At 53.4% G+C, this 22,048-nt stretch overlaps 7 protein-coding genes across 7 annotated transcripts; 3 read left to right on the top strand and 4 right to left on the bottom strand.

Moving 5' to 3' along the window:
- Positions 1 to 824: 824 nt before the first annotated feature.
- Positions 825 to 1,685, bottom strand: COL26b_003020 (uncharacterized protein; the record flags this gene model as incomplete). The annotated part of the gene is made up of 3 exons (XM_053175925.1): positions 825 to 1,315; positions 1,366 to 1,561; positions 1,614 to 1,685. 3 exons carry the CDS (start codon positions 1,683 to 1,685, stop codon positions 825 to 827), a joined length of 759 nt encoding a protein of 252 aa, XP_053040092.1.
- Positions 1,686 to 6,426: 4,741 nt separating this feature from the next.
- COL26b_003019 (uncharacterized protein) lies at positions 6,427 to 6,829 on the top strand (the record flags this gene model as incomplete). The annotated part of the gene is made up of 3 exons (XM_053175924.1): positions 6,427 to 6,464; positions 6,527 to 6,677; positions 6,755 to 6,829. 3 exons carry the CDS (start codon positions 6,427 to 6,429, stop codon positions 6,827 to 6,829), a joined length of 264 nt encoding a protein of 87 aa, XP_053040091.1.
- Positions 6,830 to 7,761: 932 nt separating this feature from the next.
- COL26b_003018 (uncharacterized protein) lies at positions 7,762 to 8,862 on the bottom strand (the record flags this gene model as incomplete). Its single annotated transcript, XM_053175923.1, has 2 exons — positions 7,762 to 8,280; positions 8,335 to 8,862. 2 exons carry the CDS (start codon positions 8,860 to 8,862, stop codon positions 7,762 to 7,764), a joined length of 1,047 nt encoding a protein of 348 aa, XP_053040090.1.
- A 4,570-nt stretch (positions 8,863 to 13,432) lies between these two features.
- COL26b_003017 (uncharacterized protein) lies at positions 13,433 to 15,409 on the top strand (the record flags this gene model as incomplete). The annotated part of the gene is made up of 1 exon (XM_053175922.1): positions 13,433 to 15,409. One exon carries the CDS (start codon positions 13,433 to 13,435, stop codon positions 15,407 to 15,409), a length of 1,977 nt encoding a protein of 658 aa, XP_053040089.1.
- Positions 15,410 to 15,818: 409 nt separating this feature from the next.
- Positions 15,819 to 16,096, bottom strand: COL26b_003016 (uncharacterized protein; the record flags this gene model as incomplete). Its single annotated transcript, XM_053175921.1, has 2 exons — positions 15,819 to 15,968; positions 16,022 to 16,096. The coding sequence occupies 2 exons, from the start codon at positions 16,094 to 16,096 to the stop codon at positions 15,819 to 15,821; spliced, it is 225 nt and encodes a 74-aa protein (XP_053040088.1).
- A 281-nt stretch (positions 16,097 to 16,377) lies between these two features.
- Positions 16,378 to 17,367, bottom strand: COL26b_003015 (uncharacterized protein; the record flags this gene model as incomplete). The annotated part of the gene is made up of 2 exons (XM_053175920.1): positions 16,378 to 16,525; positions 16,574 to 17,367. The coding sequence occupies 2 exons, from the start codon at positions 17,365 to 17,367 to the stop codon at positions 16,378 to 16,380; spliced, it is 942 nt and encodes a 313-aa protein (XP_053040087.1).
- Positions 17,368 to 18,991: 1,624 nt separating this feature from the next.
- Positions 18,992 to 20,361, top strand: COL26b_003014 (uncharacterized protein; the record flags this gene model as incomplete). Its single annotated transcript, XM_053175919.1, has 2 exons — positions 18,992 to 19,076; positions 19,181 to 20,361. The coding sequence occupies 2 exons, from the start codon at positions 18,992 to 18,994 to the stop codon at positions 20,359 to 20,361; spliced, it is 1,266 nt and encodes a 421-aa protein (XP_053040086.1).
- Positions 20,362 to 22,048: the final 1,687 nt, after the last annotated feature.

Below are 22,048 nucleotides of genomic sequence, written 5' to 3'. Positions count from 1 at the left end.
CAAGCAAGCTTCCTCCGAACGCCCTCATCGTCCCCTCTCGCCGTTTCATCAAGCACTTGTCATCTCTGGCCCCCAAGACGAAAAAAATGCGCGCACAAACCAGGCACTGTCCCTGTTGACGTGGTGCATCCCGTCCAGTCGGCCAACCGGGGCCGTCAGTAATCGAGCGGATGATGTGCCCAGATGGCTGGGATAGCAGCCGCATCTTACTTTGACCCGTCCGAGTCGTTCTTCATGCTCACCAGCGCGCCCTATGCGTGAGTCGCCGCTGCCCGCCCGCCCGCACGTGTGCGCGCAATCGACGACGAGGGCAGCACACCATCATGGACTGGGAGATACCGACGCCTTGGCTTGACACATTGCGATCGAACGGCAGCCACTGACAAGAGATCCATGTCCGTGCCGCGCCGTGCTTATCGCGGGGACCTTATCCGAGCGACGTGCACGCCCGCATACCGCATACGTAGTACGTAACTCGCTCTCGCGAGTAAGCGTGTTGAGATGGTAGAGTTCACACTAGTCGCTGTGGTTGGACACTCAAAACTATGTTAATGACTGGAAAATCGGCTTTTCAATGGACTACCTATCTAGTCCTGGTATCATCTAAACTCCGACCAAAGGGATGTATGTACAGAAGTGTGAAAGTGCTGTGCCATACTCCGCGCTGGATCAGGCCTTGCTCATTAATGGTAAGAAGAAAAGTGTAGAACCGAAAGACATCCGCTCTGGTGTCTGTGATACCCGAAAAGCATGTACGCCGTCTAGCCGTGAACAACGATGAATTTCAAAGTCGGCGGGAAGAATTCAAACGCTCATCCACCTCTTTAAAGCGCAAACATGACAGCAGCGAAGGCCGCGACAATCAGCGAGACGGAGACTCCGCTGGTCGAGGCAGCGCCGGGAAACGGGACTGTGGTGGCGGTGTTGCTGGGCTGCGCGGTGGGAGTCGGCATCACACCGGTTCCGGCGGCGGAGGAGGTGCAGTTGCTGGGGGTGCTGCCGCTGTCCGGCTTGGAGATGAGCTTGAAGTTGGCACAGCTGATGCGGGTCTTGTTGGCGAAGTGGAAGACGAAGCTGCGGTTGCCAAAGAAGGAGCCGGGACCCTCGACGATGGAGAGGTACGGGTCGACGTAGGTCTTTTCGTAGCCGTCAACGCCAACGGCGCCGTGCTTGCCGCTCAAGTCGCCCGTCTGGCAAGTCTCGGGCTTGCTGGAGTCGCAGGGCGTGGCCTCGCCGCGGATGAAGGGGTCCTGGTGAGCGAGGGTCTTGGTGCAGTTGCCGTCCGCGGGGACGGGGTCGACGTGGATGTGGTAGGCTGGACATGTTAGTGACTTGACATGACGAGATGGGAGAATGTGAACTCACGGAAGGGACCGCCCTCCTTGGGAAGGTTGGAGAAGTTGACCTTGAACTGGACGCCCTTTCCGTCGGGGGCCGACATGGCGACGATCGAGCCCTTCACGTTGCCCTCCAATGAGCCCTTGAAGAACGGCTGCTCAGGGAGCACAGCCTCGTAGACATAGCCAGCGGGGTTGCTGACGACAGTGGCATCACCAAGTTCCTGTGAGCAATGTCAGTATCGATGCGTAATGAGAGGGCAACGCAGAGCATACGCCTGTGGTTTGAGCGGCAACGTGGCCAACAGCCGCGGCTGCAATGACGGAGACGATAGACTGAGCGCGCATTTTGACCTCGTGATGTCTTTGAGTGGTGATAAACAGACTGATGCGGTTGGAATGCACAATGGGTGTTGATCAAGGGCGGGCTTGTGAGGTGAGCACCGAGAGCAATGAGCAGAACGGGAGGGGCTGAGTGGTTCTTAAGAAGCAGGGACCGCTGGCACGTCTTGACGAAAACGGAAGTGAGCAGTCGAAAGTGTGGAAGGAGCGGAGGTTGAAGACAGAACTCTAATAGAGAGATCTGCACGAGATGTTGAGCGGCGACTCTTATATGGCCCACACGGCGAGATGTGATGAGGATGGGATTGGCAAAAGGTGTAATATCCCCAGGCTCCCTTGGCACATATGTATGTCAAAGGCAGGGTCAAGAGACACCCTAGCCTGTCCTGCAACACCTCAGGTCTAATCAAAGAAGGGAACGGGAGCCAGAGAAGCAGCCAGAACAACATCGGATGCCATGATCCATCGTGTGTACGACTGGGGCCTAGGGCGAAGTGGACGGCACCTAGCCGTCGGCGCATCCAGGCGAGGAAGCACTGTCTCTCGCAAGGGTACGTATCTTGGCTGGTCTCCAGGGGTTGCCCTTGTGCGCATCCTGTGCGACGGGAGAAGAGATGATGGAGGGGAGGGAAGGCAGAAAGGGTCGGCAGGGGAGGGGACGCAAAGGAAAGGTTCGAAGGGGGGCGGGGAGTCTGCCGTTGGCGTTGGCGCAGGTGTAAGTGCAAGGTTACTGCGGCACGGCTCACTCACGGCCTCGATGCCCAATGAAGGGAACGGATAAATCGGTTCTGTGTCGACCTGCATGCTGCTGCTGCTGTTGCTGCGGTAAGGCCAAGAGACCAACCTCGGGGGCCATGGGCTGTCCAGATGCAACGGCCAGAGGAAGAAACGCACAGAAGACGCCGAAATCTGCCAGACACGCAACTAAATCTGGCAGACGCAGCGGAAGCACACACACACACACACTTGTGTTGGAGATCTTTCACCAAAGGGAACGGGCGAAGTAACTGGGACAGGGTTACTCGTTGGTCCTCAGTCACTAGACCAGACCCCAGTATTCGCAGAATGTCGGTTGGTGCCTTTGACAAAAACAAATAGACGGCTGGTAGTGTCTGACTTTGTTTCTCGTACCTGGCTTAGCACCGCGCTACGCAGAAACCTGTCCCTGTCCCTGCCAATCGAAATAATCTAGTGGGCATCACAGAAACATGCCAGCATGGGGGAGGTCTCGGAGGGTTTAGAGTCAGCACGCAGCAGCAGGCATTGCAGACGAGATGCGATGCGCGCCCCCAGAGCCACAGAGCAACAGAGCCCCAGAACATGGAGATAGCCGCCAAAGAGAACAAGGCTGGCGAGTCAATCGCCCAAGAGGGAACACAGGAAAGACGCCAGGATGCCGCGGCATGCAGCGCTGCTGTGTGTCAAAAAAGAAGGTAGACCAAACAAACAGCCCAGACCGGCTGTCGTGGTGACTGCCAACCTCTTCAGATGATGACTGCATGCGGAGTGATTCTCCAGCCTCTCTCTTCTTTGCCAGAGGTTTCTTCGATTTGCAGGTCCCGTTCGTCGACGTCAGCTTCGGAAGAAAAGGCAATGGCAGGAACGTCGGCTTGGTCGCTTAGGCGCCGTGGCCGCATTGGCGTGTGATGGATAGAGGGCGCTGGTTGGTTGGTGGTGATTGTGAGTTGGACGCCCAACGAGGAACCCGTGGAATGGGAGTCGAGATTAGAGTACGAGTGGAGCCGCCGTGGGATCCCGGGGCCACGCTACCCTCGCTGCCCTACCTTAGGCCACCTTAGGGGCCGCCGTCCGCTGGCGCCCTGAGGTGACCCCCCCTGACTTACTTTACCTTGGGTAGAGTTGACAGCGCCCCTCTGCGTGCGCCTGGCCTGCCGGGTTACCCTAGTGCCAGCTGGTTCACGGCCGGGCCAACCGCCCCCAGACCCCAGGGCCACGAGCAAAAGCGCCCCCAAGAACATCCACGAGTGTCCTGATGAGAACATGGTGAACAAACCGACGGAAGAGGACCAACGGCCCAACGCATCCGAGCACATCGCCTCGCTCGCTCGGATTCGTCTTGTCATCTTCCTCCCAGCCCACCAATTCCCCCTATGGCGCGTTTTGAATGACAACGTCTTTCTGCAAGGTCCCGTATTCATCTGGCTCCTTGCAGCTTACAGGGGCACTCGGGACCCATGAACCCGGCCACCCACGGCAGCAGCGAAGAAACGGTGGTACGGACGATGGGTTGCGGTAAATCTGGTCCATGGTTGACGCTGGGACACAGACGTTCGCCGCTTTTCCGATCTCCTCGCCAGAGAAAGGCTTCTTTTTCTTTTTCACTGTTTCAGGGCGTTCCCTTGTAGTCGGCGTCTGCGCTTGAGTCGGTCAACGGAACTCTCGCCGGTGATATCCGGACTGTCGTCGGGTCTATTCTTCATGCTGGGTGCCGTTGTTCCCAAGTTTGCTGACATCTCATCTAAGACGGCAAGGAGTACCAGGACACACACGAGATTGAGGTTCGTCGGTAGGCGGCGTGGAACTGCTGTCATGTCATGTCCCGTCCTTGTCGTCATGGACTCTCATGACCTGTTCATCAGTTCGCCTACAGCAAACCCAAAACATTCATCATGGCTGAACCCCATCAACAAACACGCCTTTAATATCCAGCCATTTTTAGCTGACGTTGTGCCAGTGTCACCCACAAAGACGGCACTGCCCTCGTTTTGTTTCTCCGGATTCGCAGGCACGTGTGGCACCTTGCCAATGTTTCCCAATATCGCATGTCGCATCCTAATTGTCGATGGCTCATCCAGCCAGTGGCCCCTGCCGCGCCCCGTTGGCTGGTTGGTCGGCAACCAAAGACTGCCATTCCGAACCGATTGGCAGCGTTGCTAGCGCTGACCAGCTGTACACCTTTTCCAGATCGCCTCCAACTGTTCTCCTCGGTTGATAGGGCTCCCACCCCTGACGCCTGGGCTTCTGTCGTCACTTGTAACATGCAGTTACACTTTCGCCCCCAACATGGCTTTCTTCATAGGCAGCTGCGGTCAGAAAAAGTGAATGGTGCCAACCAACGGAGGATCGGCAGAGTGGTTGCAGATGGGCAACTCCTGGCAATGTTTCAGTTTCAGAGCATCCTCCCCTGCTGGCAAACACTCTGGCAAACATACACAAGTTCCAACCAACTCCTGTTGAACCTCTCGGTTGCGCGAATAGGAGAGGTCAAATCTCGACTAGATGTGTTCTCGAAATGCCCAATCTCCTCGGGGCGAATCCTTCGTCCCAAGTCTGAACGTGAGCATGGCATCTTTCATCATGCGCGAGTGATGGCCGTCATCTGGTGAGTGCTCGGGGACAGTATGCCATCACCGCCGTCAGAACGTCGTCCTACCGTCGCAACGAACGAGTTGTGCGGCTCGTTCTGGGGTCGCAATGGTCACTTTCCCGTTTGGGCAGCTCGTGTGCAGAGTTCGAGATGCAAGCTCCGTGGGCAGAGGACTTTGCAGAGTGCCAGTTGTTTCAAGAGAAAAACGTATGACTGACGCTCCAAGTCTGTTTTTGTGCACCGTTAGACATGTCAGCGACCCTTTTGGGTCAGGTCGCAGTTTCGATATGCCCGAGCGACGAACACTTGGACGACGCTGCCGTCTGGCAGGCCTATCCCAGAAGAGCAACGCGCTCGCCCTACGAAGCGCTGCTGTCAATGCTGTCGAGCCTGCCAGCACTGGACGGTCGTGCCTTGGCATTCGATCTTCTTTCCTTTCGACGAACCGTCTTTCGAACATGTCATTCGCGCAGCCGTTGGGGCCGCTGACAAGACGCGCCAGCACCCAGATCGGCACCGTTCGCTGGCGTCATGTGGGGGACGGCCGTTCCAGCTCGGATAGCTCTGCGGGCCCGAGTTTGGTGCGCGGGACATGTCGTGTGGTTGTCCACCGTAGACTTCTGATCCGTGGACATGAGCCTCCAAAGACTGGCAGCGATCCGCTACTCCGGCTCGTATTGACTTCGGCTCCGTGAAGAGGAGCGTTTCAGGCCTTGGTGCCGACGTAGTCGAAACCATTGGTCAATGGGAGATGCGTGAGCCGGAGGGTCTCTTCTGTGATGCAGCCATCAGACGTGCCCGGGCTTCGCCTGAGATGGCGCCATTGTTAGAGAGCCTCGCAACCTTCGGCCGACCCGCGGACCCGGGCAGCACGGCGGGCTCGCGGACAGAACCGACGCAGTCGAAGGCCTGGGAAGCTCCGCATCGACTGAGACCACTTGCCGGAAGTATTTGATGAGCAGAATCGCGCCAGAATAGAGAGATCAGCAGTGACAAGACTTTTGTGAACCTGCTGGTTTGATCGAATCCCGCGATGAAGATCTATTCGGCGCCGAGCCCTGCAACATGCAAAGCAGTATGGATTTCGGATTGAAATGCAGGGCAGAGGTCCGGGCGGGTTCACGATGATTGATACGGGAAGAGTGGATCCATCTAGCGGAGGAAACCAGCCCTGTGGCTGGAGCTCAATGTGTGGCTGATGCTGGTCCGAGACGCCTGGGAAATCAGGCAAGATCATTGGACGTCACCGCGGCCAAGGTGGAGCCTCGCGAGCCAGGAGCAACAGCACCGTCGACCGCATCGGCCTCATCATCGACAACATAACGCATCACGCCCGGCATATCAAGGTTATCGACAAATCCGCACCGTGCCCATCGAGCCCGATCCGAGGAGGACATTTCCCAGTAACACACTGCAATCATGAAGCCCGTCGTTGGTGCTGGCGCCGCATGGCAATGGTACGTGTGTCCCTTCGGACAGCCAGATAGGATCGCGACGGCTAACTGTTGGACCACTGCAGCACCGTCATTTCCGTCTTCGGTATCGTCATCCTCGGTATCCTGAGCATTCTGTTCGCCAAGAACCATCCCGAACTCGTCGGAGGGAGGGATGACCCTGAGAACGGCGGCGCCGTCGCTGGCACCCTCTTCGCTGCTGTCCTTGTCTACATTGTACGTCGCGTCCCGGCATCCACTGCATTAAACAAGATGCATCGTCGGTCATTTACTGACTCTGGGACTTCACGCAGGGCTTCTTCATCTTCTGCGGCATCCAGGGCATGCTCCACATCCGGGAGAATCGACGAGGAGCGATCGCGTTGTAGTGATATCATATAGGAAGGAGATCAGCGTACGGCATCAAAAGACATTACGGTTTTCAGGCGTTCGGCATCATGTTGGAATTATCTTTGCGCCGCGGGCCTGAGGCTCGCGTTCGATCGAGGGGGGGAGCATCTTTGGTGAGGTCCGGTCAGACGGTCCGCCCGGCGGATATGGAGGGCATCGCTTCGTCGAGAGGAGGGACAGGCCCCGATGTACGAAAGGATTGGTAGAGGCTCTGTTTGAGTCATGCACATAATAAGCAAGCACGAATTGTCCACAACTGCTACGGATAGCGAGTCCTGACGCGACTGTGATACTAAGGGCTGATATAGACAGTGCTTTCACGGTACAGGACAATAACAGGCAGCTCAACGGCAATTCGATGCTTCAGCAGCACCGAGATAAGCGGCGAGGGACGTTCCTGCTCTTCTGGCCCGGACCTTGTGCTGACTGGGTCGTTATCACCGTACAAAGTCTTGGCATCCTGTCGTCTTGCGATATGATCGAACAACAGTCTGCCGGACCATCCCATGCGACCATAACCACTGGAGAACTCGGGATCCCGTCAGGACTCCGTCTTCGTTCGGTCAACAACAAGAACTTGGCCAGCAGCAGGGCATGGGCCATCAGCAAGGCCTCGGGCAATATGGTCTCAGTCAACAACAAGGTCTGGGACGACAATAAGATCTGGGTCAACAGTAAGGCCTGGGCAGCATAAAGGGCTCGGTCAGCAGCAGAGGCTTGGTCAGTAGCACCAACACCAACATTAGCAACACCAATAGCAACATTATCAACAGCACCAGCAGCACCAGCAGCAAAACCTGGGTCAGCAGAGCCTTGACCAGCAAGGGTTAGGCAACAGCCCATGGTCACAAAATCAAAATGCTAGCAATCGGACAAAGTACAGGATGTGTTCATGCTTTGGTATTCCTACTTAAGCGTCCTCGACGACAAACCTCATGTTCAAGTTGGCCACCTCGCCCTCTGGGTCTTCTTCGAAAGCGAAGCCATTTCCAAGGCCCCAGATGGCGACTTCTTTAATCTTCTTCAAGCCAAGATCCTTCTTGTGCTGGATAAGCATCCAAGACGTCGCACTACCCCATACGGTTCCAAGGATGGCTTGGCCCTCTGGAGTATCCATGCCAAACACTGCTTTGTCGGCGTAGCTGGGTACCTTGTTGTACTTGGTTGCCTTCAGAGCCTCTACAACGATGTCGTACGTTTTCTGGTTGGTGCAGTGGGATACGAAGATGAGTTTGAGGGTGTTTGGTTGAATGTTCTTCGCCTTGCAGGCGTCGATCCACTGGAAGAAGGCAACATCCGACATTGTGTCCAAGTCGGGGACGTCACCCAGTCCCCAATCGCTCTTCCTAAAACTGGGGCTGTAGTCTTCATCGAAAATGAAGGCGCCAGAGGCCGGAACAAGCACGTTGGAATAGGAAGCCATCGTGGGCTAAGCAAACGGGGTCAGCAGCAATTCTCAGATAAGCATGTAAGCGTCCCTCACCTTCTTGCCTTGACCGAACTCTCTGTCGTGTCTGTAGTAGTACTCGCCCGCTTCCGTCTCATCTACCGGATGATCCTTGTCCCCAAATGCATTGTCGAGGTTGTTATCGTAGCCGGGCGTCTTGTCAATCGAAAGGCCCATATTAGCGAAAGCTGGGTCCTTCACCTCGCCGAACGGTGCCTCGACATCGCCGGTGTCCTGTTCAAAGGGATACCAAAAGATGTATCTAGTCCAGCCGTTCGCTTTCAGCACGCTCGGGTCCTGGTACGGACTTGCTACAGAAGCCCCGCCATTGTACTCGGCCGCCTTCGCATCGTCGAGGGGGAACAGATCATTGAAGTACTGTCCCTTCTGCACACGGCCATCGTAGTCCTGAGCAAACGTGGGGAACTGGGTTCTTGCTCGCTTGGTGACGACGACCGTGTCGCGGGGTGTGGGCGAAGCATTGATTAGGAGTATGTGAAGCAGAAACCACAAGAACAATGAGCGGACGCTCCCCGAACCAAAAGAGTGAATAGCGTTAGCCATGGTGTCACGGGAGACACTGCTAACAACTGGTGAAATGAGCGATGGGAGCTAGAAAGAGCGTGAGTGGTTGTCACGAAAACAAACATGCGCCATCGCGGCACCGGCAGATCTAGTCTTAAGTAAAAAAAAACGTCAAAAGCGAACCCGAAAGAGAATTGAGTTAATCTATTTAATCAGTAGAGACGTCATTCTAGTTCATGGACAATTATCTCCTATTGCAGGGGTTTATTTCATAGAGAGTCAAGAGCGCATGAGTAGGAATATGAATGTGCAACTCTAAATTGATTATCTGGGGTTGGCGACTCATGTCTGCTTATTTTTGGACTACCGACAACGCTGCGGTGACGCCGAGCTTGGCAATCTTTTCAGAGCCCTTAAGTTAACGCGGCTAGTCAGCTGGTCAACTGGTCGATCATATTAATTGTCGAGTGCAAATGTGTATCAGACTTTTACTTTTCAGAAGGGGGTCGATAACCTCCGTCAGGGCGGCAGAGGTGGCTTGACATGAGCGGGATGCTTAATGCGAAACACCACCAAACTGGTCAGGGCTGCGATCGGACGAACCGATTCTGTCTCGCTAGTTCCTGGCGGTCCGCACTCGGGGGCGCCGCCGATGCTTCCCTGCTCAAGAACTCCATAGCCGGCCGATTCGGTTATGTGTCTTTGGTTGAGGGATCAGTTGCCTTATCGTCTCCAGAACATCCGCTTCCAGCACGATGTCGGACCAAGTCTTTTTGACTTTCCCATGTTCAATTCAGCATGCCAAGAAACTCCATCTGTGTGTGGTAGCTATTGTATTCCATCCCGACCTCTCGCATAATCTGCTGGATTCTCCGAGGAAATTGGATGAACGAGGAGTCGACAACATCGCCTCTCCGGTCTGTTGCATCATGCCACAATGCCTTAGATGTCACTCTGGCTGTTGAGTGAATTGGCCATCTACAGGTAGGCTGAAGCGACATGCCAGGCTGCCTAAGCAGGCCACAGGTGATCTCTTTGGGTATAGTCGCGACCCTAACTTCGAGCAAACCTGTTTGCCGGTGTTGTTCCTGGTTCATGATGACACCGAAAACCCAAACAGTTGGCGTTTGTCACAATCACTGTGAGCTGGAAGCAGTTGGTTCACGGCAAGTTATGGTCTGATCGCTACTGTTAAGAAAACTAGAAGAGGTAGAAGTAGTGTAAGTCTGATGTAAAGGAAAGACATTCGCGATTACACCTAACCGCTGTAGACGGCGTCAGACTAGTTATATCTCGAGCTGCTGAGACCCTAGACTTCCGTGAACCTCTAGCCCCTGTGAATCATCCTCATTGCTCTTTGGCTCTGAGCAACTGAAGACGCCGATAATCGATGGAAAAGGCCGCCTTGCGTTTGAAAACTCCTAGAGTAACCTCTTCGAGCACCAAGCCATACTTCATCGTTTCCTTGCCGTCAGATACGTAGAGCTCCATGAGGCACACATCAATGCTTGACTCCTCTCCAGGCCAGTCGTCCTCCGTGCTGGGGTAGTAGTTCAATGATGTTCGGATGTTGTTAGTAACAAGAAACGGCGACTCTCTTCGCCCTGTGAAATAAAGCTGCTGTGGCTTGATCCATGTGTGGACTCGGAGCACAGCGGATTCAATTCTGCCACTCTTTAATCCAGGGATTTTCCACTTGAACTAATAGTAAGACAATTCTGGGGCTTTGAAGACCAAGTAAGCGTGCCGTTACTTCTAAAATACTTTATCTTAACCTGCGTGTTCCGTTCAGAGGAGGGGGTTGTACTGTGTGGCTCATGGCTACGTGGCTAAGCGTCGGCATTAATACCGTAGGCTTGCGAAGGTGGGACAGTGCTACCTACAGTGTAATCATACCTTAGAATGGGGGCCACGCTGAAGGACCCCCCACTGACAATGGATGATTTACATGCTGCCATCCATATACACACGTACCTCTGCACACACTTCCAGACAACCTGATACACGCATACGGCGACACGCGCGGCAGACTCAGGTTTTGCAACTTGGCCGAGACGCGATTATTAGCTGACACTTGAGGATTTCATCCATGAAGCTATTGCAGCAGGACTGCGTGTCCTCACAGCAAAGACACTGCGATGACGAAAGTCAAGCGCGGCCAACGCAAAAGAGCCTGGGCCCCTAAATCCCGAAATGGGTGTGCTGTGTGCAAGTTCGTTCATGACCCTGACCCTTCCGTCACACCGAGTTCTCACAAGCTTACAGAAGTCAGTCAATGAGCATCTCCCGTGATTTCGGGGTACTGAGTATCTAACCTCTGTCTCCAAAAAGAACGAAGGATCAAATGCGACGAGAAGCTGCCTTGTGCAAATTGTAAGCGGGCCAAAGCCGTCTCCCAACTACAAAGTGTGCCAGCCTAAGTATTACAGGTCTCAATGCTGGATTCGACTGCCACCGTTCCTCTCCCAGCGACACGCAGGACGCTGTGGTCCCAAAGCACAACGAAATGCCAATTCGGCGAAATCCCAGCCCGCTCAACCCCCTAGCTCTCAACGAACGAGAAGGTAGAGCGTATCGATTCTTCCAGATCATCGGCGCCCCGGCACTTTCGAGCGGCTTTGAGTGCGAGTTTTGGGGACGGCTCGTTCTGCAACTTGCCAACGCCGACGACGCCATCTTTCACGCGACCGTTGCTCTGGGGCTTCTGCTCGAGGACATGCACAACTGGCCGATCTTATGGCCGGTGCCTCGCCAGGCCCCGCCAACCGAACGGACGGCCAACGCGCTACGGCACTACCAGACAGCACTGCAGCAGCTGTTCGTCCCTGTTGTCGGAAAGGAGTCGGCAAATGCCATCTCACTTGCGTCTGCTGTGGTCTTCGCATGTATTGAGGTAAGCAGTTTAATACAATGGTTTGCTCAGTTTGTGCAATTGAGTTGTGCTGATTTCCTTGTAGACACTTTGCGGCAACGCTCGTAATGCTATGAAATTGATCTCCTCTGGGATCAGCATCTTGACGCAGCTTGAAGCCTCCATCTCATCCCTTGCAAATTTAGAAAATCTTGCACCATTTGTGTCTGTGTTTGTACGGCTAGACTCTTACATGAGAGAGGTTTGCAATCCAAGAATCCTCGTCTCGGCAGGAAAGTCTCTGACAACTACGAAGCTTCTTCAAACCGAGCACCACGTACGACCCAAGCCGCCTGTTTTCAGACATATAAGGCCATGTCCGCCGATATTCGGCAGCCTCAGAGAAGCAAACAGACAACTCGAAATTTTGGAAAACCTCTGCCTATTCGTGGCAGAGCAACAAGAGAAGCCACGGGAGGTCCAAAGTATGCCGACTCGGACTTCCTGTCAGAGCATGTATCGGGATTGGCTAGAAGCCTTCAATGCCAGCTCCATCTCCACAACCGACGAGAATTCGCATGCACTCCTTCATATCCGGCGATTGGACCTCTATTTAACACTTCATGGCCCGGAAGACACCTGCCCTCAGTCTGGTTGGGATTACTTCCTCCCAGAGTTCATCGAGATGCTCACATATGGCGCCTCAGCATCCCGTTGGCAGCACACGTCTTTTGTCCTAGGTGGCGGCTTCATCATGCCCCTATGTAGACTTGCTCTGCGATGTCGACATCCGAGCACAAGAAGAGCCGCAATACACATCCTACGCAGTGCCCGTCGTCGAGATGGCCAACTGGAAGGGATGCTTGCCGCGCGGGTCCTGGAGCGCATCGTGGATGTTGAGGAAGATGGGTTAGGTGAGATTACCGAGTCCCGTGACGTTCCCGAGGCAGCTCGGGTTGCCGGCGTGTTGGTCAAGTTTTTGAGCGGAAAGGGGAGGGCGAAACTGACGTATTCTCGTGCTGCTGGCCCGAACGGCGTGCGGGCATTGGTTGAAGAGGAGCTTTCGGGAGGGTCACATTTCAAGGGGGATTGACACTTGCCATTTTGCTTGGAGGAAAATACATTCGATCTCTTGAATGGCTTCTCGAAGAACTTGAACAGCCAATGACTGGTTGACCAACGGACCGAGTCCAAATACGTGCTTTGCAAGGGTCGTCCCTGACTAGCAACAAGCTAAATGTCGACAGGGACCGTACGACACAACCAATCACACATGTGCAATGCATCTCGAGGTGGACCCAACTGACGTTCCTCGTCTTAGTTTGAACGACCGGAGGTCGTCCGTCCCACCGGCTTCGGCTTCGAACGTCTTCAGGAATCAAGCTGGGCCTGGGCAACATCTTGAATTCCTACAATATCATAGCTTCTTCATCGGAAGCACCCCGCTGACTGGCGGGTACACCGAGGCTCCCAGGATCACACGGTGGACCGAAATTTGAGGCAATGGACGCGACTAATTTGAATTGACGATGCGCCGGAGGCTTGAGTCTTGCCGCGGACGTCCCATTGGGCCTCTCGTACGGTCACTGTGGCGAAGTTTTGGACGTGGATGGGTTCGGTACAGGATCTCGTTAAGCCTTTCAGAAGACAATTTATAAACCGAGGCCATATCCAACCTCACGCTCCTCCTTCAACACACCGTTACCACAGCTTCCACTCTTTCGTTCTTGGGATCATCCGCGCATTGTCTTGCCCACCATGAGGCTTTCAAACGATCATTCTTCATTTTCCTCATGGCTCGCAGCCATCTCACTCCTAGTCACATTGTCTCCAGCATCCTCCCTCTCTCAAAACACCACCACCGGCGCCGAAATTGTCCAAGGAGCCCTCCGAATCTACGGCAACGACTCCTACCCCATCACCCAGCGACGACCTCTCCCTCTGGATGCAGCCCGCTCGCGCTACCCTGGCTTCAAGCAGGAGAATCTGACCCTCAAAGCCGGCACCATCCGTCGCGATGGCGCACTCACTCTGCCCTGCGACATCCTCTTCGAGCGCGACGTCCCCGTCACCCTCCGCGATGGTATCACGGTGTACACCGACATCTTCCGTCCTGCAACCACGAATGCTACCGTGCCCAGCATCATCGCGTGGAGCCCCTATGGCAAAGAAATTGGCGGCCAGTGGCTCGACGATGTCCAGGGTCGATCCGGCGTGAACTTGTCGTCCGTCTCCGAGTTGCAGAAGTTCGAGGGCCCCGACCCAGCTTACTGGGTCTGCAAGGGCTACGCGATTCTCAACCCAGATAGCCGCGGCGCCTACTCGTCCGAGGGCAACATCACATACTGGGGTCGCCAGCTGGGTGAGGATGGGTATGACTTCGTCGAGTGGGCTGCAGAGCAAGCGTGGAGCTCGGGCAAGGTCGCATTCTCGGGCAACTCGTGGCTAGCGGTGTCGCAATGGTTCATCGCTGCCGAAAAACCGCCTCACTTGACGGCGATTGCTCCATGGGAGGGGCTCACGGACTTGTACCGCGACACTGCCGTCAGAGGCGGAATTCCGGCACCCGGTTTCCAGGAGTCAATTCTTACCACTTTTGCTGGCAAAGAGTTTGTGGAAGACGTCCCTCGCATGCTTCTTTCTGAGGGGCTCATCACCCCCTACTGGCAAGACAAGGTTGCAATGCTCGAGAAGATCAAGATCCCAGCGTACATCGTGGCCAGCTATACCAATCTTCTTCACGCCCATGGTTCATTCGAAGGATTCCGACGCATTTCGTCAGAGGAGAAGTGGCTCAGAGTGCATAATACGCAAGAATGGAAGGACTATTATAGCTCGGAACATGTAGCCGACCTTCAAAAGTTCTTGGACCACTACCTCATAGGCGAAGATAATGGATGGCAGTCTACTCCGCGCATCCGCCTCGCTGTTCTGGATCCCGGTGCTGAGGACACTCTCGATCGCGTCGTCGCAGACTGGCCAGTCCCGGGTCTCGAGTCGAAGACTCTCTACCTACAACCCAACAACTCACTTTCCTCCTCCCCTCTATCCAACGAAACTATCCTCAGCTACAATAGCAGCTCTGCATCCGGCATTACGCTCGACTTCCAGGTCCCTGAGATGATGGAGTTGATCGGTTATTCAAAGCTCCGCCTGTGGCTGTCCTCCCCTGACGCCACCGACATGGAAATTTCCGTCTCCGTACAGAAGCTCTCCTCCAGCGGCACTGCATTTCCCAGCACCGACAGCGAGAGTTCCAGCACGATCGGACCTACCGGACTCCTCCGCGTATCACAGCGTGAGCTAGACACCGACCTCTCCACGGACCTCGAGCCCTTCTTGGTACACACTTCGGAGAAGCTTCTGTCACCAGGCGAGATCGTGCCCGTGGATATCCCTCTTTGGCCCTCCGCTCTCAGATTCCACGCGGGGGAGCTGCTCAGCTTAAACATCGCCGCAGCCTCAATCACTCCCGCCCAGGCTGATATCGGCTTTGGCACGGCAATCGTGCCGGTGCCTGCGACGGGAGGCACATTCGAGCCCGGCCAGAACGTTTCGTTGATCGAGTTGGGAGGTGACATGGATTCCAACCCGGCCTTTATTAATGAGCAGAGGGTCGAGACGCCAGTGAGTCGTAACAAGGGCATGCACTTCATCCACGTGGGTGGAAAGTATGACAGCCTATTGCTGTTTCCCGTCAACGGCACTACTAGAGCAACGGAAATCTGCAAGTAGAGGGGGGCTGATAGACGCCTTTGACTTGTGTCTCGAGTCGCCTCAATTTGGCCTCTGTGGGGGACTTAGACCTGAACCAGGTCAGTTTATGCATCCACAATAGTTCTGTCTGTACCAACCTGATGTAAATAAACTGGCAACCAGCGGAACAAAGAAAACGGCATTTCCGAGGCGTATTCAATATCTAAGACAGGGATAATTCAAGAATATTGTAATATTTCCAATGGGTTGACAATATGGTAACCAAAAGCATCGTAAAGCCTGGGACAGATGCAGTATTTAATGTATACTCGGTATTAGATTCAAGACATAAGTAAACCATGACCAGTGATGGGTGTTGAGGAACACAAGGAACGACGTCAACAGACGCCCTCACTGAGGGACATAAAGTTCGACAAAAGTCAACTAATTAGGCCCATCGCAAACCAAAATTGACCGTCACATACTCCTTGAAAGCAACATCCCAGTTGGAGTCCTCTCCACTGGTCTCAAACTTAACCGTCTTATCTTCCATGATGAGAGCGAACGCCTTGCCGCCATGGATATCCATAGCAAGCTCCTGTGTTTTTGTCAGCACCAATGGAGACTTTCCAAAGAAATCGGACGACATACTTTGATTTTCACGTTGGTCTTCTGCAGAAGTGTCTCTCCCAGAGTAGCATAATGGCCTCGGAGATTCACAACCATTGTTGTGTCTTGCATCTCCATGACGTATGAACCCTCGAACCCCCACCATATTCTACTGGCAAAACCTGCCTGGAAATCAATTTCCGCATTACGGTGACACTTGAATGAAGACTTCTTCCTCGTAGCAATGAAGTAGGATCCCTCTGGACCAAGCGAAAGAAACTTTGGGCACTCAGTTCCCCTCTTGGAGTTGAGAAACTCATAAAGCCCTGGGTAGCCTTGTTGAACTCTACCACGATCTAGATAATGGTCAGAAAGGGCTTCAGAGGTTTGTGCGTCAACTAACAGTTGCATCTGGTGAGAATATATCCAGTGTGATAATGGGTGAAGTAGGAGTCGGTCCCGTCACCTAAGACCAGCTTCTTGATCCTGAACCCGTCGCCTTTAGAGATCGATGTGATATCTTTGGAAATCTCCTCTGCTGCTGACCTAGATGAAATTGAGCACCTGTAAGTTCTTGGTCTGAAGATGACTTACCACTTCGATAGGTATGGACCTATGAAAGCCCAGTCTTGGCCACGTATAGAGAGACTGGTGGTTCTATCCCATGCTGGAATCTGGGCAGCTTCAACCTCGCATTGCCCGTGGGTCTTGGACTTCTTCATGCGAGTTGAGAGGGATGTAATTTTCCCATTCAACTCCTCTTTCTCCTGAACCCACTGAGCCTCCTTCTTGTTGTTCTTCGCTTCCATTTTCTTCCAGTCGGCCTCGAGCTTTTCATACTTCTCTCTGTGCAACTTCTCCATCGTTGTTTTGATTTCTTCCTGCTGACGCCGGAGACGCTCCAAGTTCCTTTCAGCCAGGGCTTGTTGTCTCATGAGCTCCTCCTGAGACTCCTTATCACGAGCGGCAATGGCCTCCTGCATCTCCTGGCGAGCTAGATCAAGGTCTCGTTTGAACCTCTCTCTTTCTTTGGCAAGAACGCCCTCTAGTCCCTTGCCTGCTTCCGTTTCATCGAGGTTTTTGTTTTTGTTGACCATTTCGTCCTGAATAGCGAGCAAAACTGGCGTGGTTGGGCGGTAATGTGACATGAATCTAGAGATGATGTGATGAGCTGACTGTGGATTGTTCATGTGCTTCTCAATTCTGGATCCCTTAGACAGCATATAGCCCCAGAAATCTTCAGTGGTCTCAAGTTCAGTCTGTCGTTCAAGACCCGTCTTCTCATCCACAAGCTCCCACATTGTCGTGACCAAGACGACATGCTTTAGTGCTTCGGGGCCACAGAGCTTCTTGAACATGAAGAGGTTCTTTCTCGCCGACCCTCCCATGCGAGGGTCCGTGATGCGATGAAGGTACAGTATTCCTGTAAGCTTGACTTCGTTGTTGTAGGAACCGGTAAGCCATGTGGCGATCTCTTTTAGAACATCCGAGTCAGAAAGATTGGTATCATCAAAGCCAGGGGTATCCACCAGATACACATTGGTAGAGTTGCTGTATTGATACCGTTAGACCGTGACCTCCCTGGTGCCTATCCACAATCAGTTTAAAAAACATGTAGATAGCTATTGTCACAGGATTGGAGTTTGCTCCCAATCTGAACCGAAGCCTTCGTGAGGTGTGAGACAAACGTGCTCTTCCCGGAACCTGTCAGGCCCATGACAACGATGAAGATATCGCTGTCGCGTGCTTTCTGACCCCCTCGGAACAGAGACGTGTCGACATGAATGGGTGGGAGGGCAGGCCTGATAAAATCCATCTTGACCGGCTTCTTTTTCTGAATGACGGTGGAAACTCTGAGGAAGAAAATGAAGATGAAGACCGCAAGCACATATATAAACATGCGTTAATGCGAATGATACGGATATTGTAACTGGATAAGCTTTCGCAGACCTCGGTTGGTTGAGAGCAAATCTACCCATATGCTCAGGGTAACCAAGGTGCTTATGAGGACGAAGCCATCGCATATACACCTCGCCGGTGGGCGCTCAAAGTCAGGATTCGAGGCAGGCGCGAACTTGCGGCTGAACGAACTGAGGCGTCCGTCTACCGCATATTAGATGAAAACTGCTAGCAGTAGGCTGAAAACGCCGTTAGTCGACGGTTTCGAAGTCTGGACGGCGCTGAAGTCTGAATCGTTTCCTCAATATAATATTGGTGACCAGTGCCGAGATCGGTCGGTAATGTGAGGCGATGTGATAGGCTGAGACTTGCGTGAACGCCGTTACGCCCGAGGACCTTAATCGAACATTTGTCTAACCATGTCCAGTATGCGCTTTGGGTGCAATGCTTATTATTAACAGTTTCATGCCACTTCTGTGGCAAGTTTCTGGATCCCTAGGGCTTACCGGCCACCAGATGAGGTTTCTCGATCCGGAACAAGCCCGCCGTTTGCGTTAGTGAGATAGATCCCCCGTTGCAAGCCACACAAAGAGCCATGGACCGCCACTCTGACACAAGGTTGCTATCCCATCCAAAGAAACGAAATCAACCAATGGGATGTGTGGCATTTAACGTAGCTGAAAAGCCTTGTTTCAAGTGAACTTTCAGCCGCAACTCCAGGCAGATCAGCTTTGACCGTGACATGTTAGTCAAGTGAACAGTCGCGCATCAGGCTCAAGCCCACGGCTTCGTAGCGAGCAGGTATGGCGGCTTTGGAAACTGTTTTCAGTTGATTGACTGTAAGGCTCTGAAGTCAACCATGTTCTATAATTCCCGGAAGGACCAGTTCTCCTCACAATGGCCTTACTTCGATATATATTCGGTCGTCCAGCTACGTTTCTCGTTTCTGTCACCTTTTCTTCTTCATTGCTTTCCCCTGCTTCTCAATTGCCAGTATAATATAAACAGACCACACACCTGGGAACATGGGTTCGGAGTTGGTGCATTTGATCGCCTTTCTATGGAGATTACACTAATTCAAGGCACAGGTCCTCGGATATCGTCATTGCGGTGATGGGAGTTACCGGAAGTGGCAAGAGCACATTCATCTCGCAGCTTGTAGAGCAACAAGTTCCAATCGGTCATGGTCTGAGATCTCGTGAGTAGAAATTAACGGAAACTTGGCGTGAATCTGCATGTTTGTATGCTAACCCCACTTGAAAGTAACGGCTGCTACTGGAGTTTACGATTATCATCATCCAGTTTATGGCAACATACATCTCATCGACACGCCGGGGTTCGACGACACAGTTACCTCCGACACCGATGTCCTCAAAAACATTGCCGCCTACATGAGCGGGAGCTACAAACAAGGCACGCGACTTACGGGGGTAATCTACATGCACAGGATAACCGACAACCGCGTCAGCGGCTCTTCGGGAAGGAGCATCAACATGTTCAAGAAGCTCTGCGGCGACGACGCGTACAAGCATGTCGTACTTACGACGAGCATGTGGGGTGACGAAGAGAACGATGCGGCTAAAGTCCGCCGGGAGACCGAGCTCAAGGCAGACGAAGGGTTCTGGGGTCTGATGAGATCTGGTGGAAGTAAGGTGATGCGGTGGAAGAATGACAGTTCGTCCGCTTCCGCTGTCGTGGAGCACCTTCTTCAATGCCGACAGATCTACGGCCTGCCTACGCTGCAGATACAACGGGAGTTGGTGGAGGAGAATAGGGATCTGGAAGACACGTCCGCGGGTCAAGAGGTTGGGAGGGAGTTGCTGGAAGCGAGGAAGAAAATGTTGCAGGATGTTCAAGACCTGAAGAAAGAGCACCGGGATGCTTTACGGACGAGGGACTACGAGCTAGCTGAGAAGCTCCAAAATCAGAAACAAGAGATGGAAAGCAAATTGCGGAAGGCTGAGGAAGCCCAGAAAGCGCTTAGAGTCGACTTGGAACAGCTGTTGCGAGAGAAGACCGAGGAGTTTGAAAAGAAGAAGCACAAGGAACTCCGAGATCAAGTGGCTGAGGCCGATGAGCTTGCAGCCAAACGCGATAAGGAGCTTAAGAAACTGAACGAAGACCTGGCACAATCCGAGGTCTCTTACCAGGAGCTGAGGAAGGAGTTTGCCGCGGACCGTAAGAAGATGAGTGAGAGGGACGTCAAAAGGGCCAAAGAACTTGCCGAGTATGAGAAGAGCCTGAAGGATCAGTATGAGCAGGATAAGCAGGATAAGCAGGACAGTCTGCGTCGGCAACAGGAGCTGGCGCAAGAGATCGAAAAGGCAAAGAGTCGGAAGAACTTGCTGATGGCCCTGGTACCATCTGTGCTCGGCGCTGGAGTCATAGGCTTGGGTATAGTCACCGCAAACCCGGCTCTGGTGATTTCGGGTGGAGGACTGATTTCAGGTGCAGCTGCTGGAGGTGCTGTGGGCATGTCTTGAAATTGAGTAGGAGCGCAAATGGCTCTGTGGGGTTTGCAAAGACTTTGGCATTAACTTACTGTCCACTTTGTTGTTCTCAAGTTCATGGAGGGCAACTTACTTAGTTAATAAAGTGATCGCAATCGTTGAGCAAGAAACGGCCCATCTTGGACAGAAGTATCCAAAACTCAATCAGTCGAGTACCATTCACGTGGTCTTTCTGGTTCCTTTGGCCGGGATAGACGAACTAGCATGGGGAATCGCAAGTGGTATGCTCCATGGAAACGAGGAAAAGTGCAAGCAGCAACATTCAGTACTGCGACAGATAGAGACTACCATCAAAAGGAAGCTCTTAATATCCGTTGATATAATTGAAAAATGCTTATAGCTTCACAGCCGGGCCATCGAGCTCGCCGTTTAATCTGATAACTCCCTGCCAAACATTAGTTGGTTTTCCAGATATATTTCTGGGTACACACCTCTTGAACATAGGTCGCTAGTAAGGTACCATCTTTCGCGAACATCCTTGCGGAAGCTAAACATCTCTCGTCTCCCGACCAAGGGCTATGGCCAACAAGCAAAATCCATTCATCAGCTCTGATGCGGGCGGGCGCATGGAAGTAGATGGTATGACCAAGAGAGGAGAGCATCCCAACAGAACTCCCTTCCAAAGATGACGTTTCGACACCTTTCGAGAAACCTCCAGGAAAGTCGAATAACCCAAGCACATAGGGCGTGATCGAAATCGAGACCCAATCTGACAGATAGGCCAAGATTGCCTGCTGGACCTCGACGTCACCTCCCTGGGCAATTTCCCTCGGCGCGCGGATCCACGTCTGAAGCTTTGCGTTCTCCGGCTGACCGTTGCTCTTTTCTATCGAGATGGGAAACAGCTGCGGTGCTACGGCCGTCGCAGTGCTGGTTATGGACTCGTCAGGCGGCGATCCCCTCGATGATGGCAGGGTGGGAACATGTTGAACACGCTGCTTCTCAGAAGGGATCGCCCGCATGAAAGACAAGGTGCTCGTGAAGATGCACTTCCCTTCTTGGGTGCCTTGGACCGTTCGGGTGACGAAGGAGCCTCCATCTCGGGTCCTCTGAACGGCGAAGGTGGCTGGAATTGCCTCGTTCCCCACAATCAAGAACTGGCAATGCATCGAATGGCATAGAAACCCATCGCGTACGGTCTTCTGGGCCGCGACTAGACTTTGTGCGACGATGGACCTTAGTGATGCGTCAGCCATTGGTCAGTGAGTGGGGTTGGTGAGAAATGTTGTCGTCGCTGGTCTTACCCACCGTATATCCCCCTTCCCCCTGGCGGACGCCAGTGATCTGCAGTGGTAGTGAAGACGTCCTAAGATAATTGACGTTAAGCGGCGTCCGAAGGGCGGTCAATGCGAACGATGAATTAGACGAGGACTCACCGGTTCAGTCTCCGCCAGCTTGAGCATTTCCTCCAACGGAGACAGCTGAGACATAGCGATCGAATCTTTGTGCCGCGTCATCTGCACCACTGATATTATGAAAGGGATAGATGTGGTCTTGGGTGACAATGATGTGTTTTGGGATGTGAGATACGGACATTGGTCGACACCGAGGCTCGGGGTTGCAGCGGCCCCACATCTCCGGCTACTTAGGAAGGTCATCCTCGGCTAAAGTGGGCCGCCATTGGCATATTGATAGCGAGGGGGACTTACTTGCAATATCC

The sequence above is a fragment of the Colletotrichum chrysophilum genome, assembly GCF_026319265.1.
Source record: "Colletotrichum chrysophilum strain AFK26 chromosome Unknown scaffold_16, whole genome shotgun sequence".
Classification (NCBI taxonomy): Eukaryota; Fungi; Ascomycota; class Sordariomycetes; order Glomerellales; family Glomerellaceae; genus Colletotrichum; species Colletotrichum chrysophilum.
Note: the sequence above shows the minus strand (reverse complement) of the source record. Positions and strands in the feature narration are given on the sequence as shown.